The sequence below is a fragment of the Dipodomys merriami genome, unplaced genomic scaffold, assembly GCF_024711535.1.
Source record: "Dipodomys merriami isolate MVZ:Mamm:240054 unplaced genomic scaffold, mDipMer1.0.p SCAF_1277, whole genome shotgun sequence".
NCBI classification, from domain to species: Eukaryota; Metazoa; Chordata; class Mammalia; order Rodentia; family Heteromyidae; genus Dipodomys; species Dipodomys merriami.
Window position 1 is genome coordinate 55,182 of NW_027202579.1, and position 24,324 is coordinate 79,505.

At 39.9% G+C, this 24,324-nt stretch overlaps 2 protein-coding genes across 9 annotated transcripts; one reads left to right on the forward strand and one right to left on the reverse strand.

Annotated features, from left to right (window-relative positions):
• Positions 1-22: 22 nt before the first annotated feature.
• Positions 23-9,288, forward strand: LOC138824173 (lipoyl amidotransferase LIPT1, mitochondrial). 2 transcript variants are annotated; one of them, XM_070017839.1, is made up of 2 exons: positions 23-112; positions 7,862-9,288. In XM_070017839.1, the coding sequence occupies exon 2, from the start codon at positions 7,863-7,865 to the stop codon at positions 8,982-8,984; it is 1,122 nt and encodes a 373-aa protein (XP_069873940.1). In that variant the 5' UTR covers positions 23-112; position 7,862; the 3' UTR covers positions 8,985-9,288. The 2 variants fall into 2 exon arrangements, with proteins under 2 accessions (XP_069873940.1, XP_069873939.1); XM_070017838.1 differs by lacking the exon at positions 23-112 and adding an exon at positions 122-342.
• Positions 8,031-24,311, reverse strand: LOC138824175 (MIT domain-containing protein 1-like). Of its 7 annotated transcripts, none has more exons than XR_011371045.1 (10): positions 24,079-24,311; positions 22,435-22,536; positions 19,018-19,154; positions 18,548-18,631; positions 17,010-17,122; positions 15,968-16,028; positions 13,847-13,959; positions 10,721-10,981; positions 10,124-10,202; positions 8,031-8,117 (listed from the first exon to the last, which is right to left on the reverse strand). XR_011371045.1 is itself a non-coding variant. In XM_070017841.1 (7 exons), exons 1-7 carry the CDS (start codon positions 24,227-24,229, stop codon positions 13,921-13,923), a joined length of 687 nt encoding a protein of 228 aa, XP_069873942.1. In that variant the 5' UTR covers positions 24,230-24,311; the 3' UTR covers positions 13,829-13,920. The 7 variants fall into 7 exon arrangements, 3 of the variants coding, with proteins under 3 accessions (XP_069873942.1, XP_069873943.1, XP_069873941.1); XR_011371044.1 differs by having other exon boundaries at positions 10,705-10,981; XR_011371043.1 differs by having other exon boundaries at positions 10,124-10,981.
• Between the last annotated feature and the right edge of the window lie 13 nt (positions 24,312-24,324).

A 24,324-nucleotide genomic window follows, 5' to 3' on the forward strand; every position in this document is an offset into this window, starting at 1 on the left:
AGACTGGGCGGGCGCGGGCGGCCTGAGGGTGGAGCTAAGACCGACGCGTGCTTCCGCCGCACTGTCCGGCAAAAAGTGAAAAAAGAGCAGTAGGCGTGACCGGAAGCTGCAGGTGAGTGAAGCCGGAAGCGGGATTAACCCGGGTTTGGACGACCCGCACGGAAGGTCACGCTGAAATTGGCGGGAAAACGCAAACCGCGGCGAGGCCGGGTCCCCGCAGGCCCGCCTGCCGAGGCCCGCCAGCCCACGGGGCCTTAGCTCTCGGGACGACGAAACCTCACTGTTAGGAACGGTTAAACTGTGCGGGCCCACAGCCCAACAGAAAGAGGGATGAGGTTCCAGGTAAGTTACTTGTCAGAAAGGTGGCCAGGAAATCACAGGGTTTAATGGAGAAGCCGGGCCTGCTTGGAAGAATGGATTCGATTCTGTTGGTGTCTGTGCTCTTGTTTGGAGTGTACTTTTTTCTTCTGCCCAATGGAGAAGCATAGATGGCCGTGCATAGTGTCAGTGGGAGGGTTCCTGTGAAAGTAAACCCAAGAACGAAATTGTTAGGAAACTGAGGCATGAGGGTATCGCAATACAGATCAGAAAGTGAACTCGACAGACCGGATCCGCTTTCATGGGAAGTTGAAGAAGAGGGTCGTCATGGTGACCTGAGAAGAGTCAGGAGGACATGACCCGGCCTGGAAGCCTCTAAGGAGGGTGATGCTTAAGGTAGCTCGGATGTTCAGTTTCTCAAGCAGGTCTGGCCCTGGGAACCCATTGTTTTAGCAAGTCTCCTGCCCCGCCTGTCAGGCACTCATCACCTGAGAGGGTGGGAGAGTGGGCTTTCCTATTTCGATTTAAGATTCTGGGCCTGAGACTGGGCTAGCAAAGTTCAAAATATTTAGTTATGAGAACAAAGCAGATTCCCATCAAAAACTGTAACCGTAATTAAAAGATGCGGCTCAGTAACACTGCAGTGCCACACTCTTGGTTGCATCTCCTACAAAACAAGGGGGGGGGCGGGTGGAAGCTGGACTCAAGTGGCTCACATTTGAATTCCTACTCAGGAGTCTGAGATCTGAGGATCAAGTTTCTAAGCTAACCTGAGCAGGAATGTCTTAGAGATTCGTATCTCTAATTAGCAAAAAGCTGGATGTGAAGATGTGGTTCATTTACTAGAGTGCCTCCCTTTAAGCAAAAAAAAAAAAAAAAAGGAGAACAGGAGACTTTTTAAAAATGATTTTATAGAACATTTTTTTTGCCAAGTTTTCAAAGGCCTGACTATATCATGACAACTAAAACAAGACATTATGTATAATTCTGCACCTGGAGCACAGAATAAACAAGATGAATCCAAGGCTCCTCTAAGAGTAGAGTATACCCTGGCCTAAGACTAGGGTAATCTTGGGCTGGGAAGGTGGCTCAGTGGTAGTGCTTGCTTTGCATGCCTGAGGCCCTGGGTTCGATTCCTCAGCACCACATAAGCAAAGAGAAAAAAGCTGGAAGTGGCGTTGTGGTTCAAGTGGTAGAGCGCTAGCCTTGAGCTGAAGAGCTGAGGGACAGCGCCCAGGCCCAGAGTTCAGGCCCCACGACCGGACCCCCCCCCAAAAAAAAAAAGACTAGGGTAATCTCAAATCCATACATTGAGAGGAGGAGCTCTCCTTGGGGTCCATCAGACTTAGGAGAATTTGGTTTATTAGTGATCCAACAGCTAGTAATTGGACAGGCTGATCAGAATGTTTGGTTGGTAGTCACTGGTTTCAGTAAGTTGGCATTTACATTTGTTTTAGATATACCTTTGTTTCTACTTCTTGTGGTATAATTCTTATCATTTAGGGTCAGTTGAAATGCTGCATGGTCTCCAAGGCCAGTTTTTTGGTTAATGTGTGAAATTGTTTCTGGCACATATTAGATACTTACTGTAACCCTTTGTTCTTACTTACACCATTTTCATGAGACCTAGCCTAAAGTTTTCTCTCAGATACACATTCTCAATCATCCCTTTCCTAGTCCTACTTTTTCTTTTTCCTATGGTCCTTATCACCTTTTGATTCACTGATGAACCCAAAGTGCCAAGTGCAATGCATGCCTTGTAGTAGATGCAAAATTGTTGAATTAATACCTTTATTATATGTCATTCACACTATACATACAGTGCTTGAGTGGAGATGTCTTGTGTGTTATCAGAATATTCAAATTAGACCAAGACACAATCTATGATCCACATATTGGACGAATACATGGACTGGATCCATTCTGGAACCCTACCAGGATTCCAGTTTTAGCCAATATACTGTAGATGGTGGTTACTTCATCAAGGTAAATACCAGTTTGAAATGTCTTGGTTGGAGATCCTTGTATATAGAGCGAATTCAGGTTATATGACCAGAACAATATGAGCAGAAGAATAAGAGATGGGAAGGATAGGACCCTATAACAAGTTAACATTTCAACACATTTCGTATTGGCAAGATATGAATGGTTTATAAATGATAATATTTAGTTCTCTTAATTATGCTATGAGTTCTAAGGCTATTGCAGCAATTAGCAACTAAACTAATTCTCTAAAATTATTTACTAAATTATTCCATTTAGGAAGAACCACTATTGAAACTAAAACTCTTAACTACTTTGCTATCCTACCACATTTTACATATGCCAAACAAGAATGAGAGCCTTAATCTTAGGAAAGGATATGTTACAAAGTCTTTGAGAATCTCCATTTCCACAAATACTTTGAAGTTTAGTAGCATCCAACACACAATTGCATCTATTCATTTCCCCCTTGAATCACAATAGAAGAGGATCCTATCTGCAGGTAAAGGCTGCCTTCCTTTCTGAACTCTGAATCCCTACACCACTACTTTCTCAGGGACCTCCCTTTACTAGTATTTGGCCTCTCCTACCCCTATCATCATCTAAATAACCACAGGTTCCTTATATCTTAGATCTTTTCCTAATTGGATTTCTTCTAACTATTGCCCTACCTTTTCTACTTCAGTAATGAAAAAATAATTCATCTGCCCTTAGCCTCCCATTCACTCAGCACATCTGGTTCATAACTTTCTTCATGATAATCTATTTCCAATGTCTTCTGTCTTTGAAGCTTTCATAATATCACATTTTCATTTTTTCATATGAAATTTATATATATGAAAAGCTGCCCTCACATTCCTGATCCTTGTCCTCAGCTACCCTGTGCTGGAATTACAGGCAGTCATTACTACCCTCAGCAAAATTCTCAAGTTTTTGTTTGTTTAGCTCTCCCTTCTTGCTCTGCATATCTCTTCATCTTCTCAGGGTTATATTGAAACCTCTTGTCCACTGATGGAACCCTCTTTGGATATCTCCCATAACCTCATTTACCATCTATTCATCTTGGACACATAGACTCTCAAGTCTAAATGAATTAAACACAGTCAAAATAAATGAAATATTTTCACTCCCTCGCTCCTATAGATCTTTTCTTGGAGGTATGGGTTGAAAATATTTAATAGTATGTACTTTCTGTGTGCTCAGCACTCTTCTAAGAACTTTTCTTGTATTTGTTCATCTAACCTAATATACTGTTGAGTCCTTATCCACAGGTTATAGAGATAAGAGAGCAGAACCAGAAAAGCCAACTGGTTTGCTTTAGGTTATCCATCTGGGATGTCAAGAGTTGGGATTTGAATGCTGTCAGATATGAGTGTGTAAACTTGTCATTAGGACATGATCCCTTCTCTGCCTTCCCTTCTACCTCCCCCATACCTCTAATCACTCAGCCAAGTACCAAGTACTGTAGATTTTCCATACTTAAATCTATAGGTGATGAGGGCTGGGAAGGTGGCTCAGTGGTAGAGAGCTTGCCTTGCATGCTCAAGGCCCTGGGTTCGATTCCTCAGCACCACATAAGCAAAAAGAAAAAAGCCGGAAGTGGCGCTGTGGCTCAAGTGGTAGAGCGCTAGCCTTGAGCTGAAGAGTTGAGGGACAGCGCTCAGGCCCAGAGTTCAGGCCCCACGTCTGGACCCAAAAAAAAAAAAAAAAATCTATAGGTGATGATGCTAAAGTGTACTTTCAGTCAGTCCCTGGCTTCTTTAAAACTGTGTAGCACTAGGCTGGGCACTGGTGGTTCATGCCTGTAATCCTAGCTACTCAGGAGGATGAGATCTGAGGATCACAGCTCAAAGCCACCGGGCAGGAATGTCCATGAGACTCTTATCTCCAATTAACCACCAAAAAACCGGAAGTGGCGCTGTGGCTCAAAGTGGTAGAGTACTTGGCTTGAGCTGAAAAGCTCAGGGACAGCGCCCAGGCTCAGAGTTCAATCCCCATGACCAACAAAACCAACCAAACAAAAAACTGTGTAGCACTTCCCCCATGATTCTCTGAGGAAAGTTCAAACATTAAACATGAATTTAAAGATTCTTCACACTCTGACCTCTTGCTGTTCTTCTTTGCTTTTGCAACTCCCTATTCTTAACACTCATCAGTATCAGTACCAGCTAGTAGAATTAAATACTATGTGAGGATCCTGGTTGAAATCCTTTTCCTTACCTGTTACATCTGAGCTGTGATGTCATTTCAACTAGTTAGATGATTGGATGGCTCTTATCACAGCACTTGAACTATATTTAACTTATTGCATTACATGTTGTTAATGCCGTTCACTAGATTGTAGAGACAGTAAAATTTCCTTAAAGGCACGCAGAGTCCAACTCCTTAATGTCTGTCTTAGCTATTCCTCTCTCTTTCTATGTCTGCTAGCCGAATTTGTACTCTCATTTTCTCTAGCTTGGGCAATTGGATCAGTCAATTTCTTTTTTTTAATCTTTTTTTAATTGTGAAAATACCATATAGAGGGGTTACAATTACATGGGCAAGATAATGGGTACATTTCTTACCAAGCATTGTTGCCTCCTCTTTTGTTTCCCCTTTCAAACCCTTCCAATCTCCCACTGCCCCCAGTCAATTAGTTTCTGTCTTTGGCCCTAGTCTCTCCTTTAATACATGTTCAATATTGCAGAGACATTATGGGGGCTTACTTAACACTTTCCTGCTTGAAACTTCTGTAGGTCGTAGCTGCTCTTAGAATCCAAATGTTTAGGACTACATGGGCTAGTCTCTTGTCTTCTATATCCTCTTGCTTCCGGTGCCTAGTAAGCATTCCAAAAGTATTTGTTGGATCATCAAACCAAGATTCAAGGGTGAAAAGTATGGCTCAAATGGTAGACTACCCTGCCTAGCAGGGTTCAAACCCCAGTATCATCAAAACAATAAAAATAAATAGAAATTAACCAAAGAAAAGCAGTCTGGGATATAATTCCTAGGACAGTGTACCTATAGTCTTCTATGGAGTCAGAATATTGGTAGTGTAACTTTGTCCTTAGGAGGGAATCCCCAGAATATGCCTGACTATTTGATGACTCCTTACTTTTGTACGTGAGTGGAACACAGAGCTCTCATCAACTTGGTAAACTATCAGATTTAAGACTCAATACAATATTTCCCTTTTTTTTTTTTTTTTTTTGGGTCCGGTCGTGGGGCCTGAACTCTGGGCCTGGGAGCTGTCCCTCAGCTCTTCAGCTCAAGGCTAGCGCTCTACCACTTGAGCCACAGCGCCACTTCCGGCTTTTTTTCTTTTTGCTTATGTGGTGCTGAGGAATCGAACCCAGGGCCTCAGGCATACAAGGCAAGCGCTCTACCACTGAGCCATCTTCCCACCCAATATTTCCCTTCTTTTATTAAGACTCTAGATCTTTGTGTGGTTGTTGTTGTTGGTTGTGGGACTTGAACTCTGGGCCAGGGCACTGCCCCTGAGCTTTTCAGCTCAAGGCAAGTGCTCTACCACTTGAGCCACAGCACCACTTCCGGTTTTCTGGTGGTTAATTGGAGATAAAAGTCTCACAGACTTTCCTGCCCGGGCTGGCTTTGAACTGTGATCCTCAGATCTCATCCTCCTAGTAGCTAGGATTACAGGCATGAACCACTGGCACCAGGCAAGACTCTCCAGATCTTGGACAGAGGGAACGTAAGCTAGTTCAACTTTTCTGTAACATACATTTTAAAATATGATGAATGATGAGAATGTGGATTCTTTAACCTAGAAATTATAGTTTTAGGTCATTAAAGAATTTTACCTAAAAAATTGTCCTAAAGTAGGATTACAGACATCTTCAAAAAAAAAAAAAGAATTTGAGCTGGGAGCTAACACCTGTAGTCTTACTTGGAACACTGAAATGAGGATTGTGGTTTGAAACTAGTCAGGACCGAAAAATCCATGAGACTCTTATCTTTAACCACCAAAAATGTGGAAGTGGAAGTTTGGCTCAAGTGGTAGAGAGTAGTAGAGTGCCAGCCTTGAGTGAAAAAGCTAAACAAGAGCTTGAGGCCCTAAGTTAAAGCCCCAGTACCGGCATCAAATAAATACTTTAAAAAAAAAGGAAAAAAAAAGAAATGATTTAGTTACAAGGTAATCAGAGTACACTTTTTTTTTTGGAGGGGGGGGGGTTAATCACAGGGCTTGAACTCTGGGCCTGGGTGCTGTCCTTGAGCTCTTCAGCATAAGGCAAGCACTCTAACACTTGAGACACAGTGCACTTCCAGTTTTCTAGTGGTTAATTGGAGGTAAGAGTCTCACAGACATTCCTGTTCTGGCTGGCTTTGAACTGTGATCCTCAGATCTCATCCTCCTGAGTAGCTAGGATTACAGGTGTGAGCCACCAGTGCCTGGCTAGAATACTCTATTTTGATAACTAGTATTTTCTGCCTTTTCTCATCAAATATTGCTGACATAGTAACATGTAAAATTATCCAAACAAATTTTTCATAATCTTGCCATGTAATTCTTCCTAATATGATTGCTTCTCTCTGACCTCAGGGGCTTTATTCCAGTTTAAAATTAGTAAATCAAATATCCCAAAGTCAAATAGGAATTATTTTAAAACATTATATTTAAAAAAATGAACATCTCTTTGTCCATAAAAGTATTCAGGAAGGTCTGGAAAGGTAGCTCAGTGGAAAAGTGCTTGCCTTGAATGCATGAGGCCCTCGGTTCAATTCCTCAGCACCACATAAAGCAGTAAAAAGCCAGAAGTGGTGCTATGTCTCAAGTGGTAGAGTGCTACCCTTAAGCTGAAGAGCTGAGGGACAGCGTCCAGGCTCAGAGTTCAGGCCTCATGACTGACAAAAAACTAACTAACTAGCTGACTAAATTTACACACACACACACACACACGAAGGGATTATTCATAACACAGAACAAATAGGGGAATACTACTAAGATACTGATAGGGTAAACTGGTACATTTAACAATGAAATTACATAATAATTAAAGCTGATGTAAAAATAGATTTAATATTGAGTGAAAGCCAGGCTCACTAATGTACACCTGTAATCCTAGCTACCTGAGATGCTGAGGCAGGAGTATCATCTGAGCCTAGAGCTGAAAGCCAGCCTGAGCAACATAGTGATTCCCTATCTCAAAAAACAGGTTTTCTAGGGAGTGTGTATGTGTGTGGGTGCATGCATGTATATATAGTCAGACATAAGATGGGGTTGTTTAGACCAAAGTATTGTGATACTCTCTAGTGGTGTGATTATGGATTCCTTTATTTTCTCTTTTTAGCTTATCTGTTATTTTCTCATTTTCTCATTTGTGAATTTAAAATATTTGGCCTTGCTATATATAAAAATGTAGTTGGTGCATACTTCTTGAAGTTAATCTCTCATTTATTTCCATTGAGTACCCTGCTGTGATAATGCTAAAAGGCAAGAAAAGCAGATGGATTTGGGTGCTTAGATAAGCTTGGATCAAATATGAATTGTTGACAGCAAGAAAATGAAACTAATTTTATTTTCCATTCAATTAATATGTTTGTCTTTCATTTTTAAAAGCATGCTGATCCCATTTTCAGTGAAGAATTGCTTCCAGTTACTTTGTAACCACAAAGTTCCAGCAGCTGGCTTTAAAAACACAGCAAAAAATGGGCTCATTTTACAGTCAATCTCCAATGATATATATCAAAACCTGGCTGTAGAAGACTGGATCCATGATCATATCAATCTAGATGGCAAGCCCATTCTTTTCTTTTGGAGAAATTCTCCCTCTGTCGTAATTGGTAGGCATCAAAATCCTTGGCAGGAATGTAACCTGAATCAGATGAGAGAAGAAGGTATAAAACTGGCTCGGAGAAAAAGTGGAGGAGGAACAGTCTACCATGATATGGGTAATATCAATTTGACCTTCTTTACAACTAAAAATAAGTATGATAGAATGAAGAATCTGAAATTAATTGTGCAAGCTCTGAACTCTGTCCAACCCCAATTGGATGTGCAGGCTACCAAAAGATTTGATCTTATACTTGATGGACAGTATAAAATCTCAGGAACAGCTTCTAAGATTGGCCGGACTGCTGCTTACCACCATTGCACCTTACTGTGTAGTACTGATGGGGCCTCTTTGACTTCTTTCCTGAAGAGTCCTTACCAAGGGATTAAGAGCAATGCTACTGCTAGCATTCCTGCTGTAGTAAAAAATCTTTTGGAAAAAGATCCCACACTAACTTGTGAAGTACTGATGAACGCTGTTGCTGAAAGTTATGCTACTTATCATCAAATTGATAGTCATATTAACCTAATAAACCCAACAGATGAGACACTGTTTCCCGGAATAAAGAGCAAAGCCAAGGAACTACAGACTTGGGAGTGGATATATGGCAAAACTCCAAAGTTCAGTGTAAACACTTCTTTTAACGTATTATATGAACAGTCATGTGTAGAAATTAAAGTGTTCATAGACATAAAGAATGGAAGAATTGAAATGTGCAATATTGAAGCACCCGATCATTGGTTGCCACTGGAAGTATGTGATATATTATGTTCAGGTTTTATTGGCAGCAAGTTTTGCCCAATAGAAACTACTTTGATGACAAATATGTTACTTAAAACATATCCAGAAGACTATGAATTACATAGTAAATGGAATATCCTCTGTGAAAAAATCAAAGGAATAATGTAACTCCAATTAACTTTCATTTACTGGAATTCAAAGTGGGGTTTGAATTCATGGCCTCACAATCTAGTTTGTCTTTTTTACTCACAGCTGGCACTCTACCTCTTGAACCACACCTCCAATCTGCCATTTTTGCTAATTAATTACAGATGGAATCTTGCAGACTTTTCTGCCCTTTCATCTTAGAACCAAAATCCTCAGATCTCACTCTGCTGAGTAACTGATTACAGGTGTGAGCCACTGGTACACAGCTGGAATAATAAAAAATTTTAACTTCATAATAATAAAAGGCTTAGTCTCTTGGTGCTTCCCACCTGAAATTGTTTATCACCTAACATAACCTTTTCTATTGTCCTCTAGGTTATGCATAACTTTGTTCATTGTTTTCATATCTAGCATACATTTATATTTTAGCAGCTTTTATATATCATACTAGACAGTCTTAACTAGAGTTCTTTGGGGTTTTTGTTTTTTGTCAGTTGTAGGGCTTGATCTCAGGGCCTGGGTGCTGTCCCTGAGCTTGTCAGCTTATGGCTAGCGCTCTACCACTGGAGCCACAGTGCTACATCTGGTTTTCTGATTAATTGGAGATAAGAGTCTCAAGGACTTTTTTGCCCTGGCTGGCTTTGAACTACAATCCTCAGATCTAAACCTCTTGAGTGACTAGGATTTCAAGTGTGAGCCACAGGTTCCTGGTCAGTTCTTTGTTTGTTTGTTTTTTGTATGGGTATTAGGCAGTTTTTTAGTCATGGTAACAAAGAGCTGAGAGAGACAGTTTCCAAGGTTTTGGTTTATGGTTGACTGGATCCATTGTTTGTAGAGAGGCAAAATGTCATAGCTGCTTAACTCATATCAGACAGGAAACAGAGTAAGTGCTCATTTTAGTAGGTTTCCTCCTCTTCACTATTTGTTCTATCCAGACCTCTAGCCTTTATTGTATGATACAGCCCACATTACATAGGGTCTTCCTTGTTTGCAGATGCATTCACAGACATACCCACCAGAGGTGTGTTTTACTAATCTAGGCATTTCTTACTTCATCTCTCAATCCAATTACTTGACAACCAAGACTTTCTGTCACAATATCCCTCTGTCCTTTTCCCTCTAAAGTTTTTAAAGGTTGTCTAAAATGTAAAAAAACATACCAGCTGGCTTCTGACAATGATCCTGATCCTTCTGATCCTTCCTGTAATGGCCGGCGCCTAGTCAAATTCTGAGTCAAGTCTAGTAAAAATGTAGAAAAACAAGTCAGTAAATAATTACAAGCCAACAGAAGCTATGGAGGAAGAGGAAACAGACAATAGGGGATAGAGCCATCAGGAAGAAGACATTTAAACTGACACAAAAGAAGAAAAAGTATTCCAGGTTATACTGATCATTGGTACATAATAAAGCTTCCCAAAACTTGGTAGCTAAAAAGAGCAGTCATTCACAAATCTACAGTTTAAAAAGGGCTTGGTAGGGATATTTCCTTTTTGGGGAGGGTGGATGATGGGGTCTGGTCGTGGGACCTAGACTCTGGGTCTGGGTGCTGTCCCTCAGCTCTTCAGCTCAAGGCTAGTGCTCTACCACTTGAGCCACAGAGCACTTCTGGCTTTTTTCTTTTTGCATATGTGGTGCTGAGGAATTGAACCCAGGGCCTCAGGCATGCAAGGCAAGTGCTCTACTACTGAGCCACCTTTCTAGCCCATCTCCTTTGGTCCAACAGCATTGGTAGGAAACTTACCTGAGGCCACAAATACCTGCTTTCCAGATGGGTAACTCAGGTGGCTGGCAAATTGATGCTGGTCGTCTGGTGCTCCAGGTGGGTCTGTGGGCTGAGAGCTTCAGTTCCTTTTCACTTGGACTGCGTAGGAGCTAGATTCTCAGAACATCTAGCCCAAGAAAGCAAGGCTATATCCTTTTATATCCAGCCTTGGAAGTGGTATAGTAGCACTTCAGTAGTCACAGGCACACTCAAGCTCAGTAAAAGGGAATGTAGATAAGTATGTATTTCAAAGTCACTAGTAAAAAAAGAACCAGAATGGGAAATTTTATTGTAGCCCATTTTGGAAAGTACTTTTACCACACAGAACAGTATATAGAAGGGGGACCCTAAAGCATGGAGGAGCTAGGCTTCTTGCTCCCACTGTAGGAAGTACAGGCAAACTCATTGGGAGAATAAGGAGGATGCAGCAAGATGAAGTTGTTTGGGCAAAAATCAAGATCATCTAGAGACTGATGTAGAGTTTGATTTTAAACACACACAATAAAAGATTATTGGAGTGTGCACAATAGGTAGTAGTCACTTGAGAGGCTATAAAGGAGTCCAGGCAAAACATGGTGCTGGCAGTGGCTATGGAAAAAAGTGGAGAGAGTGTCAGGTAATTGTTGAAAATTATCAATAGCTGAGTGTAGTAGCACACACCTGTAATCCTAGTACTTTGAGTCTTAGACTGGAAGCAGTCTGAGGCCATTTTGGACAAAAAATTGTGAGACTGCATCTTAACAGAAAAACTAGGCATGGCAGTGCAAACCTTTCATCCCAGTTCCCATGGGAAGAATAAATAGGAAGATTGTGGTCCACACCAGCACAAAGAGCAAAACCCTGTCTCAAAAATAACCAGAGCAAAATGGGCTATGGATATATCAAGTAGTAGAGTGCCTAAAAGGGGTAGAAGGCTAGTATGGCTCCTGTTTTCAGGGAGTGGCTTTATTTGCACTCAGGTGAAAGAGGAAATATTGAAGCAATATACTGACTTGCAAAGGATGTCATAAGACCCCACATGCCAGTGAAAGTGTAAGATGAAGGTCCAAGGCCAGCAGGGTTTTTTTGTTTTGTTTTTCTGTGAATGCTCTCCTTGGCTTGCAGACAACCACCTTCTTGCATCCCTAATTGATTATCCTCTTTGTACATGTATATTCACGACCAAGTTTCATCCTCATGGAAAGACATCCAATCATACTGGAATGCAGCCTACACTAAAAACTTCATAATTACATTGTTAAAAAATGGATCACCAACTATAATGACTTTCTAAAGGACTTCAACATATGCCGGGTAGGGAGACACGATTCACCCCGAAACCCAGGAGTTTCAGGACTCTTAACATATCTACAAACCATTTTACTTGAGGCACTTTAACACAGTATTGGGACTTCACATTGATTTCAGCCCTCTTTTATAAATTATTTCCTTTTAGATACCTAAGTGGATCAGATCCCATCCTTTTTGTTTGACAGGAAAGAGCAGGACAGGACACAAGGTTTTGCCTACAACTGGGCATGGCACAAGTGAGAATTTTAAGTTTTAGTTGTTTCAAACACGACTGGCACCTTAGCTGATCTTCCTTTGAGACAGGTCCTTTTGTGCGGTTTTAGCAATTATTAAATCATGTCTGACCATAATTCATTTTGAAGATTTCTTCTGGATATTAGAAACACACTTGACAGCACTGGGGTTTGAGTTCAAGGCCTTGCCGTTGCTATATAGACACTTTACTGATTGAGCTACACCTCCAGACCAGCTCTCATGGGCATATTTTTAAACATTATCTGTTGAAATGTGTGAAAGTTACTTTCTGAGAAAGGCATTAAAACCCCCAATGTGATGTGTTCAATGCAGTAATTTTGCTTCTCAAGAGAAAATATCACATTACAAACAAATGGACAAAAGAATAGTACAGATAAATTCAAAATATGTGGATATACCACAGAACTTTGTGAAGTTTATATACTGGGATGAGAATGACAGAAATGACTGATTTCTTATTTGAGCAACTGGACTAATGGGAATAAACAGAATGAGGATGTCTAGGAAGAGTTCAGTTGGGATATTGTTCTTGAAATACTTCTGAGATGCCATAGAGCAACCTAAAATTAAACTATAACTAGAAATCTTGGTTAACATATTTGAGAGTTGGGAGCATATGAACAGGACAAGAGAATGCTTCTAAACTTTGGGAATTCATCTGAAGTTTTACATTTTGTTTACCATCTGAATATCAGATTCTTGGGAAATTCTCTACCAACTAAGACTTGGTAGGAAGTAGAGTCCATGTTCTACATGGAAACTGAACATCTCACTGTGTGCTATATGTATTTTCTCAGCCTCAGGATTTGGGCACATGACTTAGGCTCTGCCAATTAGAAACACTGGCTCCAGACTTCGAATTGCACAGTAGTGTTGCAGAGAACCTGGGGCTTGACTGAATTAGAAGCCTTCACTACTGGAGTCCAGGAGCTTGACTTTCTGGCATTAGTAAAGGCTAGCACTGCCAATGAAAGTGGTGCAGCCTACCCCAGCCAACCATTTATCCATCTGAGGCAGCAGGGTAGCATATGTTTAATCTGGGTCACGATATTTCTCTGTAGGCTACACATCTCAGTCTATAGCTCTTGTGATTGTTCAAACCAATTAACTATCATTACAAAAGATCCCTTTGCTTTCATTAAGTACTAGCAGTTTTTATTTTTACTGAGAATACTGAAAGGTGCAATCATTAAGGAGATTAGTACAGGCTTAAGAAAAAAAAGACTACCTCATTTAGGGGAACTCTTCCTATTTTTGTTTTGGTTTCAGTTTTAGTACTGGGGAATTGAACTCGGGGCCTCATGCATGCTAATTACCACTAGACAACCTCAGCCCAACAAATTCCTATATTTTAAAGGGAGGATATCAGAAAAATAGGCATTACATGAAAGGTGCAAAAAAGGGGAATGGGTAACTGGGTAAAATGCTCCTGAAAGGTCAAGTAATATGAATTTTCAAGTTTCTCTTGAACCAGGCACAGGTGGCTTATACCTGTAATCCTAGCTACTCAGGAGGCTGAGATCTGAGGATCATGGCTCAAAGCCAGCCCAGGCAGGAAAGCCTGTGAGACTCTTACCTCCAATTAACCACCAGAAAACTGGAAGTGGTCTGTGGCTTAAGTGGTAGAGCACTTGCCTTGAGCTGAAGAGCTTAGTGACAGCACCCCTGCCCAGAGTTCAAGCCCTGCGACTGACAAAAAATCAACAAGGTTTTTATTGGCACTTTTCATAATGGAACCCATTGTTTTCTAAAATTAATATTCACTAACTTTTTTAGTGTATATTAAGTCCACCAAGGAGCTTCATTATGGTGTTTCAAATATGCATGTTATATTTTATTTAGAATAACTTTCTGTATTGTTTCTCTTTCCTTACCCCCATAGCTCCACATTGGTCAACAGCTTTCATTGAGATTCATTTTGTTACCTTCACATATAGTTATACTGTTTTAAAATTATTCACCCTCCATCTTCTAATTTCCCTTTTCCCTTTCCCTCATCCTCCTAAATAGTCCCACAGGGCTGGGAAGGTGGCTCAGTGGTAGAACGCTTGCCTTGCATGCATGAGGCCCTGGGTTTGATTCCTCAGCACCACATAAGCAAAAAGAAAAAAGCCGGAAGTGGTAGAGTGCTAGCCTTGAGCTGAAGAGCTGAGGGACAGCACCCAGGCCCAGAGTTCAGGCTTCATGACCGGACCCCCCCCCAAAAAAAACAAAAAAACAACAAAAAACTAAATAGTCCCACAGAAACATGTCTCTCATATACATATGTAAATTTACATTGTATTTATATTATAAGTTATATTGTATATTTGCATATATAATACATATATGTACATATATATGGCTTTTTGAGATTGCCTTATCTCACTCAACATGATGTTCTTCAGTTTTATTCATTTTCCAATAAAAATGACATGATTTCATGTATTTTTTGTAGCTGTTTAGTATTTTATGGTATATATGTGGGATATTTCATTCATCTGTTGGGCATTTCAGCTACTTCCACTGTTCCACTGTTTGGCTTTTGTATATACAGCTGTCATAAACATAGGTATGCAATGCAATATCTCAAACATTGAATTATGCTTCTCATATATATATATATATATATATATATATATATATATATATATATATATATATATATATACATATACATCCAATATGGTAGGACATAAGGTAGATTACTTTCCTTTCCTTAAGGTAGATTACTTTCCTTACAGGACTGTAGACTACAAGACAAGGTTAACATTCAATTCATCTTCGTAATAGATGCTCATTACTTACTGACTGCTACTCCAATAGCCAAATCAAAATTGGCAAAAACAAAAATGTTTAAATTAGCTATATGACTTGAAAAGAAACATTGTAAATCTACAGAATAAGAGTAGATGTGACAAGTGTTTCACAACTGAACAATGAATCCAAAACCTAGTAGAAATACAAGTTTATTTAAAAATTCACACATTATAAAAATGTTTAAAGTAAAAAGAAGAATCCAATATTTCCTTGCTGTAGTTCGTATTTGTCCCCAAAAGTTCATTTGTTGGAAATGTGGTCCTCATTGCAGTAGTGTTGAGAAGTGGACACCAGAGAGATGACTGGCTCTGCCTTACAGGCTTTTACAGATCCAAACTCTCTGAGACACGCATATTGTGTTGTCACATGATACCTACACACGTTAAGATGCAGGAAGGTTCTCAAAGTTGCCAGCAGCATGCTATTAAGGCTTTTCAGCCCCCAGAAATAAGGGCTAAATAAATCTCTATTCGTTACCCAGTGTGTGCTATGTAGTTATGGCATCATAAAAGGTAGAAATGTGCAATATGAATTAAGCTACTAGCCATCATAATTTTTTTGTGTGTTTATTATGAAAAATGTCCACTGTTGTTTCACGACATGGCCTTAAATCAAGATCACAATATCCAAGGGAAAAACAGCCCTAGGAAGAAAATAAGAGTACTGTTAAAAATGACATGACTAAGAAGGAAGGGGTGACATTGGCCAAGAAGAACCCCTTTGTTCAACTACTTAATAATAATAAAAATGGCATGACTAAGCTGGGGTGTGTCTGTAGTTCCAGAGACTTGGGAAACTGAGGTAAATGATTATTTAAGCCCAGGAGTTCATTTAAAAACAAAACATCAAAACAAATACAGTCTTACATGTTACACACTTACCCATAAAATTATCTTACCTGTGGTTTCTTAAAGTAATCAAGTCCCCTTCCAATTTTAATCTGCCATCCATTGTTGAACCTATTGACATCAGAATACAGGAAGTTTAAATCAGACAATTATTAAGCATCAGAAAAATTTCCCTTTAAGAAAGGAACCCATTGGAAGTGGCCCTGGGGCTCAAGTGGTGGAATGCTAGTTTTAATCTGAAGAGCTGAAGGACAGCAGCTAAGCCCGGAGTTTAAGCCCCAGGACCGACCCCCCCCCGCCAAAAAAAAAAAAAGAATTAGGAAAGAGAGGAACCCACTTTTGCTGGTAGCAAGAAGACTTGAATCAAACCTGTAGTTAATAGTGGGCTGCTTGTCTACAATGAAACAAAAAGGTCTTGGAAACTATCAGCTGACTTTGATGAGTTGTGTCTAACAATTAAAACTTACACATGAACTTCAGCTTGTTGATATAAATTTCCTGCTTACAAGTAGTTGACAAAGTATATTCAGGGAGACTGGTAGTGTTCTAAGGGTTCTCCTGCCCAGAGAGAGGAAGTATAAGCAGGAGGAGTTTTGGACCCTGACTTTTGCTTTAACAACAGCAGCTACATTTCCATCTGTTTGAATATTTAGATCTGGTTTAAGTTTTCACTTAACATGACGATTCCATTGCTAATCATATTAAAACCATTGTGCTAGAGGGAAAGTATTATTAACTGTACATACTGTTTTCTTATTAACACATTACTATCATGCCTACCCAAATAATTTCTTAACCAACAGGAAATAAAACCACACAGTATTAATTTCACTAGAAGGAATTATTTCAGTATCACAACTGTGTATAATATAGATAAAAGTGCTCCTCTTCCTACATGACACAACATATAAATTCAATTCCACTAGGAAATAATAAACACATAGGGCAGAGTAAGTTTCTGCTTTAAAAGTTGCTAATATTGGCCTTTAATTGAATTTTTAATCTTTAAATAATATATTTATATATAATTAAGTAACATGAAGAGAAGTATGTTTTAACTGCATAAAAGTTAAAATATTATTGTATACTAACCTAATTTCTCGGTCATGTATTGAAGAAGAATATTCTACTTCCAACAGCACTCCATGACTTCTGAGTGACCGTTTTATTTCATCCAGGGCACTTAGCTGCTCTGTCCTATTTCCCTGTCAATGGCAAAAACATTTACTGCTTCATTTATTTTATTTATTTATTTTTGCCAGTCTTGAGGCTTGAACTCAGGGCCTGGGTACTGTCCCTAAGCTTTTTTGCTCAAACCTAGCACTTTATCACTTGAGCCACAGTGCCACTTGTGGCTTTTTCTGTTTATGTGGTACTAAGGAATTGAACCCAGGGCTTCATGCATGCTAAGAAAGCACTCTACTACTAAGCCACATTCCCAGCCTCATTTATTAATATTTCACATTATTAGCTGGGCACAGCAGCCCACACCTAGTGATGGAGAGGCTGAGATTGGGAGGATTACAGTTTAAAGCCAGCCAAAGGGGAGTAAAAAGTTTGTGAGACTGGCCAGTTGCCAGTGGCTCACACCTGTAATCCTAGCTACTCAGGAGGCTGAGCTCTGAGGATCACAGTTCAAAGCCAGCCTGGGCAGGAAAGTCCGTGAGACTCTTATCTCCAATAGACCACTCGAAAACTGGAAGTAGCACTGTGGCTCAAGCGATAGAGTGCTCGCTTTGAGCTGAAGAGCTCAGGGACAGTGTCCAAGCCCGGAGTTCAAGCCCCACGACCAAAAAATAAAATAAAAGTTTGTGAGACCATCTTAGTAGCAAAGGCTGGACGTAGTAGCATGCACCTGTCATCCCAGATATGGCAAGTAGCAATGAATAGTGGGGTTGCAGTACAAGCAGGCCCAGGCAAAAAGTGAAACCTTGTTAAAAAAATTAAAGCAAAATAAATTTAATGAACAAGTATCACAAATGGATTAAAATTAAAAGTTACTTTCTAGCTTCAGTATCTATTATTTCAAGCAAATGAAGAATGTTTTAATATGAACATAACACAATTCCATCCTGATTCTTAACTGTTTATTTTATCTCATTACATTTTGAGATAGGAGCTCTTACTATGTAGCCTAAGTTGGCCTTAAAATGATAATCCTTGTGCCTTGCCTCTGGAGTGTTGGGATTACAGACATATACCTCCATGCTCAGCTTCCTTAAATGCATTTTAGCAATGATGTTTACTAATCCTAGTGGGGCTGCCTACTTCTCAAATTAATCATGGAAACGATTATTTAGAAGGATTACTAATTTTTGTCCAAATCAAGACAGAGATACCTACTATCATGTTAGTAATCACAGATATAAAGGGTAAAGAGATAAAATGACCAACAGTATCCAGGAGACTAAACTAACTACTTAAACAAATTGAGCCTAACAAAATGGGCAAATACAAGGTCAACATCTTTCTCAAGATGTACTACACTTATTATAGCTGATAAGTTTATCCTCAAAGAAATAAATGTAGCTGAAGTACCTCATTCAGGTTTTCCTTGATTGGACTACTACATCTTTTAACTGAATAAAGTCAGTAAATTACAAAAAAGATCAATTCTTTTAGATACTTACTGCATCCAGAGAGGTAAGAAGATGAATAGTTTTTACTTTGCAACTCTTAATAAGCATCTCACAAAATCGAAGGAAGTTATAGAGCTGAAAGACATTAGGATGAGTTATTACTAACTGGCAGGGTCATCCTCTGTGTCCATGGGGCATTGGATCCAACCTCCCACCACAGATGCTTATCCAAAGATGATATAACATTATTCAGCATAGACCTTGAATACATTCTCCTCAAATCACCTCTGGATCACTTACAATATCTAAAATGATATAAATGCTGTACAAATAGCTAGCTATTATGCTGTGTTGTATAGGGAATACTGACAAGACAGGTCTGTAAATGTTCATATAGGTTTAACTTAAAAAGAAATACTTTTGATCCCCAGTTGAGTCTATGGATAAAGAATCTGCAGATATGGACAGCCGACTATACATTTAAAATTCAATTTCATTAAGTTTTAGTACATCTCACTTACCTGATGAGTTTGTCTAATATAAGGATCTTCTATCCACACTTCTGTAACTGTCTCATTAAGGTATTCTTTTAAAAGTGACTCATAACTGAAACCTGTTGCATTCTCTTCTATTTTAATTTGCTTGTGATATTTCCCATCTACAAAACAGTTTTCAGTAATAAGTGTCCACTTTCTTTTTACACATTTTATATTTCATATACAGTGATTAATCAGGATCAGTTACAAATTAATTTTTAGCTTATTCACTCATTATGTATTGAGTGCCTGCTCTAAATGTGTTATGCAGTATTGCAAAATGCTACACATATAGAAGTAAAGAAGGCCAAAAGTACTCCATGGGTGGTCTTTGCCTTGGCAGGGTAAGGGGGATAGGCAAGGTTTTCTGGAACAGATTGTGACCTGGACCCTTCAGACCAGGCAGTTGTTTTTGTTGTTGTTGTTTTGTTTTGTTTGTTTTTTGTCCGTAGTGAGGCTTAACTTCAGGACTTGGATTCTGTCCCTGGGCTTTTTTGCTCAAGGCTAGCACTCTGCCACTCTGAGCCACAACTTACTTCTGGTTATTCTGGTGGTTAATTGGAGATACGAGTCTCATGGACTTTCCTGCCCTGGCTGGCTCTGAACCGTGATCCTCAGATCTCAGCCTCCTGAGTAGCAATGTACAGCAAGACCAGGTAGTTTATTCAAGAGAAGACTGTGTGTGCAAAAAAGTATCTGGTAAGTTCCTTTTACCATGGAAAAAACCACAGATATAATCAGGGAATCTGGTCCTTCTCTTTATACTTGTCTTTTTATACCTGCAGTTTAACAGATAAACTATTAAACAAAAACACAATATAACAGTTAGGAAGTCTTTCTTATTAATAATTTATTTCAGGTTTTTTTGTTTTGTTTTGTTTTAGTTCTTTGGTTTTCGTGTTAGGGACTAAACTCGGGGCTTGTAACATGCTAAGTTTGTTATAGAGCACTCTGCAGAAATTTGCATTACTATTTCTCCCAAGCTAACAAGGGGATTATCACATGATCAACAGGATAGTTCTACTAGTTTTGTAAATTCAAAATGAGTAACTGAATAAATTTTCAAACCCCTTTTTGGTTTTTAAAAAATATGACCTCTAATGGACTGTTTCTGCTTTACCAGATAATATTTAGAGGCACCTAGAATGGTCCACAGTTTGCTGTACCATAATGGGCACTCCTACAATTCAGCTTCTAATAAAACTAGGCTACTGTTTACTTTTTCACCAAGAAAGCTGGAAAAACATCAAGAATCTGCATGTGGTATGTGCTTAGTCAAGTCTTTGAAAGGCTTATGCTATGAAAACTAAACAATTTGTGTGTGTCTGTGTCTGTGTGTGTCTGTGTATGTACTGTACCAGGGCTTGAACTCAGGGCCTTGTCCTTGGTTGGCTTGCTTGCTCAAGGCACTTGAGCCACACCACCAATATAGCACTTTGCTGGTTAGAAATGGAATCTTGAAAGCCTACACTGTCTTTGAACTGCAATCCTCCAGGTTTTAGCCTCTTGATGATTACAGGTATAAGTCAATGGTGTCCAACTAAAATAAAGCTTTTAGAAACAACTGTGTGCAGCTTTCTCAGCTTTGTTTACTCATCTGGCACTGCTAGGTGAGCCAGGTCTCCAGCCCTTCTGTTTTATAAGGTTGTCTGAAACAATAAAACATGCCAGCAGGCCCAGTTAGTTCCTTGTGTGCTAAATATGTCTGCCAAAAGCAAGTGTTTTTCTTAACAAGGTGAAAACAATTATGCAAGTGATGAAAGCACAAGCACTATCAGAAAGCTACATATTTAAAAATGGCTGGGTGCCAGTGGTTCACACCTATAATCCTAGCCACTCAAGAGGCTGGGATATGAGGACTGATATTCAAAACTAGCCCAGGCAGAAAAGTCCAATTAACCACCAGAAAATTGGCAATGGTGCTGTGGCTCAAAGTAGTTGAATGCTAGCCTTGAGCAAGAGCTCAGGACAACACCCAGGCCTGGAGTTCAAGACCTATGACTGACAGGGAAAAACAAAAGAAAGCTTTCTGGGCTGGGAAGGTGGCTCAGTGGTAGAGCGCTTGCCTTGCATGCATGAGGCCCTGGGTTCGATTCCTCAGCATCACATAAGCAGAAAAAAAAAAAAAAAAGCTGGAAGTGATGCTATGGCTCAAGTGGTAGCGCACTAGCCCTGAGCTGAAGAGCTGAGGGACAGCGCCCAGGCCCAGAGTTCAGGCCCATGACTGCCCCCCCCCCAAAAAAAGAAAGCTTTCTGAGTAATTTAAAACAAAATAAAGCTCAGCTGATAATGTAGCTCAGTAATGGAGCATTTAGCTAGCACACAGGAAGCCCTCAGTTCAATCCCCATGACCACTAAAAAAGGGAAACACACATGTTCTGTTCAGAGCATTTCCATAGAGATGTTACCAACTATGCATCAACTTTTAAAGCCAAGCCAGCCAAATTAATTTTCTTATTAATCTATAAGCATACATTAATTGTTCAAAGGGGTTTGTTTCATTGTGCACATCAGTGACTAGGGGAAAAACACCCAAGGCTAGCAACAGTATCTTTGGTTGTAGAAAGCAGAAGTGTGAGGATGGCAATGCCCACATACAGATATCTATGAAACTGCATGCTTTTTGAGTAGGGAAATACTAATTCACAGGGAAAAATACCTACCTCATCTCTAATGGTTAGGAATAGGCTCTGATTCACAACAAAATCTGATAGAAGTCTCAGGAGTTTCTTTAGCTACTGTAATGACCTTGTTCCTTTTATTAAGGAATTAAAAATCAAAGACAGGATCCGCATTCAGTATTCTTCTAGCAGTTCTTATCTGGGGTTCACACATAAGCTTCATGGGATCTGCACATTCCTTAAAAATGCCAAAGTTCTACATAATGCATAGCATTTATCAAATGTTCGAAGGGGTTTTGACTCTACCCTACATCCACTTAAAAAATAAAGGGACTAGAGGAGAAGAAATGTATAGTAAATTGGAAAGCCCCCAGGTTCAAATGGTCTACTCCACATAGAACTAGACAGAAGCCAGCAATAATGAATGATACCATATGAACACATTGTCTTTCTACCCCACCATCCCCCCTCCTTTTCTTTTGTGGTACTGGGAGTGAACCCAGGGATAAACATCAATACACGTTAACATCATATACCTCACCAAAAAATAAGCAGTTCTACTTGTCAAATTTGGGTTGAAGTAATTAAATATTTGACTAAATATAGCAGTTTAATTTTTAAGTTGGTAATTTTGTATGGTCCATGAATGATGTTATAAATATCTAAATGGCCCTTGGCAACAAAAAGATTCTCCATTCCTGGTAAAACATTCTAGGCCAACTACTCAGCCTTTGAACTATATCCCCAGGCCTGGATACATTTTCTAAAACAGCCCTTTTACCTTCTTTTTCTTGGTCCAAGTATTTCTTTATATTTTCTGCTCTATCCATGTACTGAGAAATCTTTGCTTTGAGATTACATTTCTTATTATTATCTTTAATACCTATAAATTTAAAAAAGTCAAGTTAACATTTTTTCAGTTTAATTCAGGCATTATTTCCATTTTTTCAAATTTTCTACAAATGTCCTATCCTTCAGAATGCTCTGCTTCAGTCCTAAAAACTACAAATATAAAGGTCACTGTGACTGGACAGCTGGGTTTAGGAATGAGGTTCTAATACCTTGTCAACTCTGGGATACCAAATCTGGCAGTGTGAGAAATGAGAAAGGTGGCTTACTATAGGTCAACCTTAAGTTTGAGTACTACTTTACCCTAATTCTAATTTTGTATATTTAGAAGACAGCAAAGAGTAGCAGTCTTCCATAAAACCAGCTTCTCCTGCAGATGCTCCCATTGTAATTAATGCTCAATTCCAGCCAGCAGATGTATTCGTCCTGGGGCTTGAACTCGGTGTCTGGGCACTGTCCCTGAACTTTTATGCTCAAGGCTAGCACTCTACCACAGCTACAGCTTCACTTCCAGGTTTTGGGTGGTTAAGTGGAGATAAGAGGCTCATGAATTCCTGCCTTGGCTAGTTTCGAACTGCAATCCTCAGACCTCAGTCACTTTTGTAGCTGGACTACATGTGTCAGCCATAAGCACCTAGAAGTTATTCCTCAATATTCATTATCTATCAAATTTTACTATGCATCCACAATATCACTTCTGGTTCTCTCTCCTTTTCTTCTTTTTACATTATTTATATTTTCTGTAATAATTTCATCTTTAATTCTCTCTCTCTCTCTCTCTCTCTCTCTCTCTCTCTCTCTCTCTCTCTCTCTCTCTCTCTCTCTCTCTCTCTCTCTCTCTCTCTCTCTCTCTCCCTCCCTCCCTCCCTCCCTCCCCCTGCGATCTGTCCCTGAGCCTGTTTGTTCTCAAGGCTAGTGCTCTACCACTTGAGCCACAGGGCCACTTCCTACTTTTTCTGAGTAATTTATTGGACTTTCCTGATCTTCAGGTCTCAGCCTCCTGAAGGTGTGAGCTACCAGCACCTGGCCTAATCTCTAATTTTTAAAAAAACATTTGAATTTCACTGTTTTTTTTTCCTTTCAGGAAGGTTTCTCTGGTCCAGGATCCCACTGTACATTTACTTGTTACTTATCTTTAATCTCTTTCTATCTACTGTAGATCCTCAGTTTTTAATCTTTTATAACCTTGCTGATGGAAGATTATTATGTGTCATAAAATGTTTCTTACTTTGGCTGATCTGATGTTTTCTCATGTGGCTGTGCCTTTGAAGCACTAAAATCACAGAAGTGACATAATGTTTTAGGGATACATGATGTCAATGTATCTCATCACTGATACATATATATCAGGCGTGGGCCTCCGGCGCCCGGCTGCTGGGCTATATCTTTTAAAGCTCTTAAAATCTAGAGTGGTATCCCTTTCCTTTCCTGCTACCCAGGAGTGTAACTTCGTCTTCCGCTCCGGAGTTTGGAAGAACGGTTCTTAAGTTTCATTTCCCCTCAGCCGCCTAGGAAAGCAGGTCCTCCCTCTGGCCCTCCTCCTGGTCCTCCCCTTCCTCCAGGACTCCCCGCTCACCTTTCATAACCCGCAAGAGCAGGTCGAGCCCCTCCTGGTAGCACACCAGCGCCTGCTGGAACTTGGACTCCGAGTCCAGTTCCGTTGCCCGCTTGAGCATTGTGGCTGCTGCTGTCATGTCTGGATCCTGCCCCTGCCCGGACTTCGCCATCCTTTCCACAAATCGAGAATTCGCCTCTACCCCTACCCGAAGTAAACTTGGGGCCGCCTAGAGCGCTTCCGGGGGGCGGGGCCGCGTGGCGCGCC

Bases quoted from the DNA above. Each gene is read 5' to 3' on its own strand.
- LOC138824173 (XM_070017839.1), top strand. From the start codon at position 7,863: ATGCTGATCCCATTTTCAGTGAAGAATTGCTTCCAGTTACTTTGTAAC.
- LOC138824175 (XM_070017840.1), bottom strand. From the start codon at position 24,229: ATGGCGAAGTCCGGGCAGGGGCAGGATCCAGACATGACAGCAGCAGCC. The intron at 22,537-24,078 runs GTGAGCGGGGAG...TTAAATTTATAG, and splicing joins GCTCTTGCGGGTTATGAAAG to GTATTAAAGATAATAATAAG. The intron at 16,029-17,009 runs GTTAGTATACAA...TGATGTCAATAG, and splicing joins ATACATGACCGAGAAATTAG to GTTCAACAATGGATGGCAGA.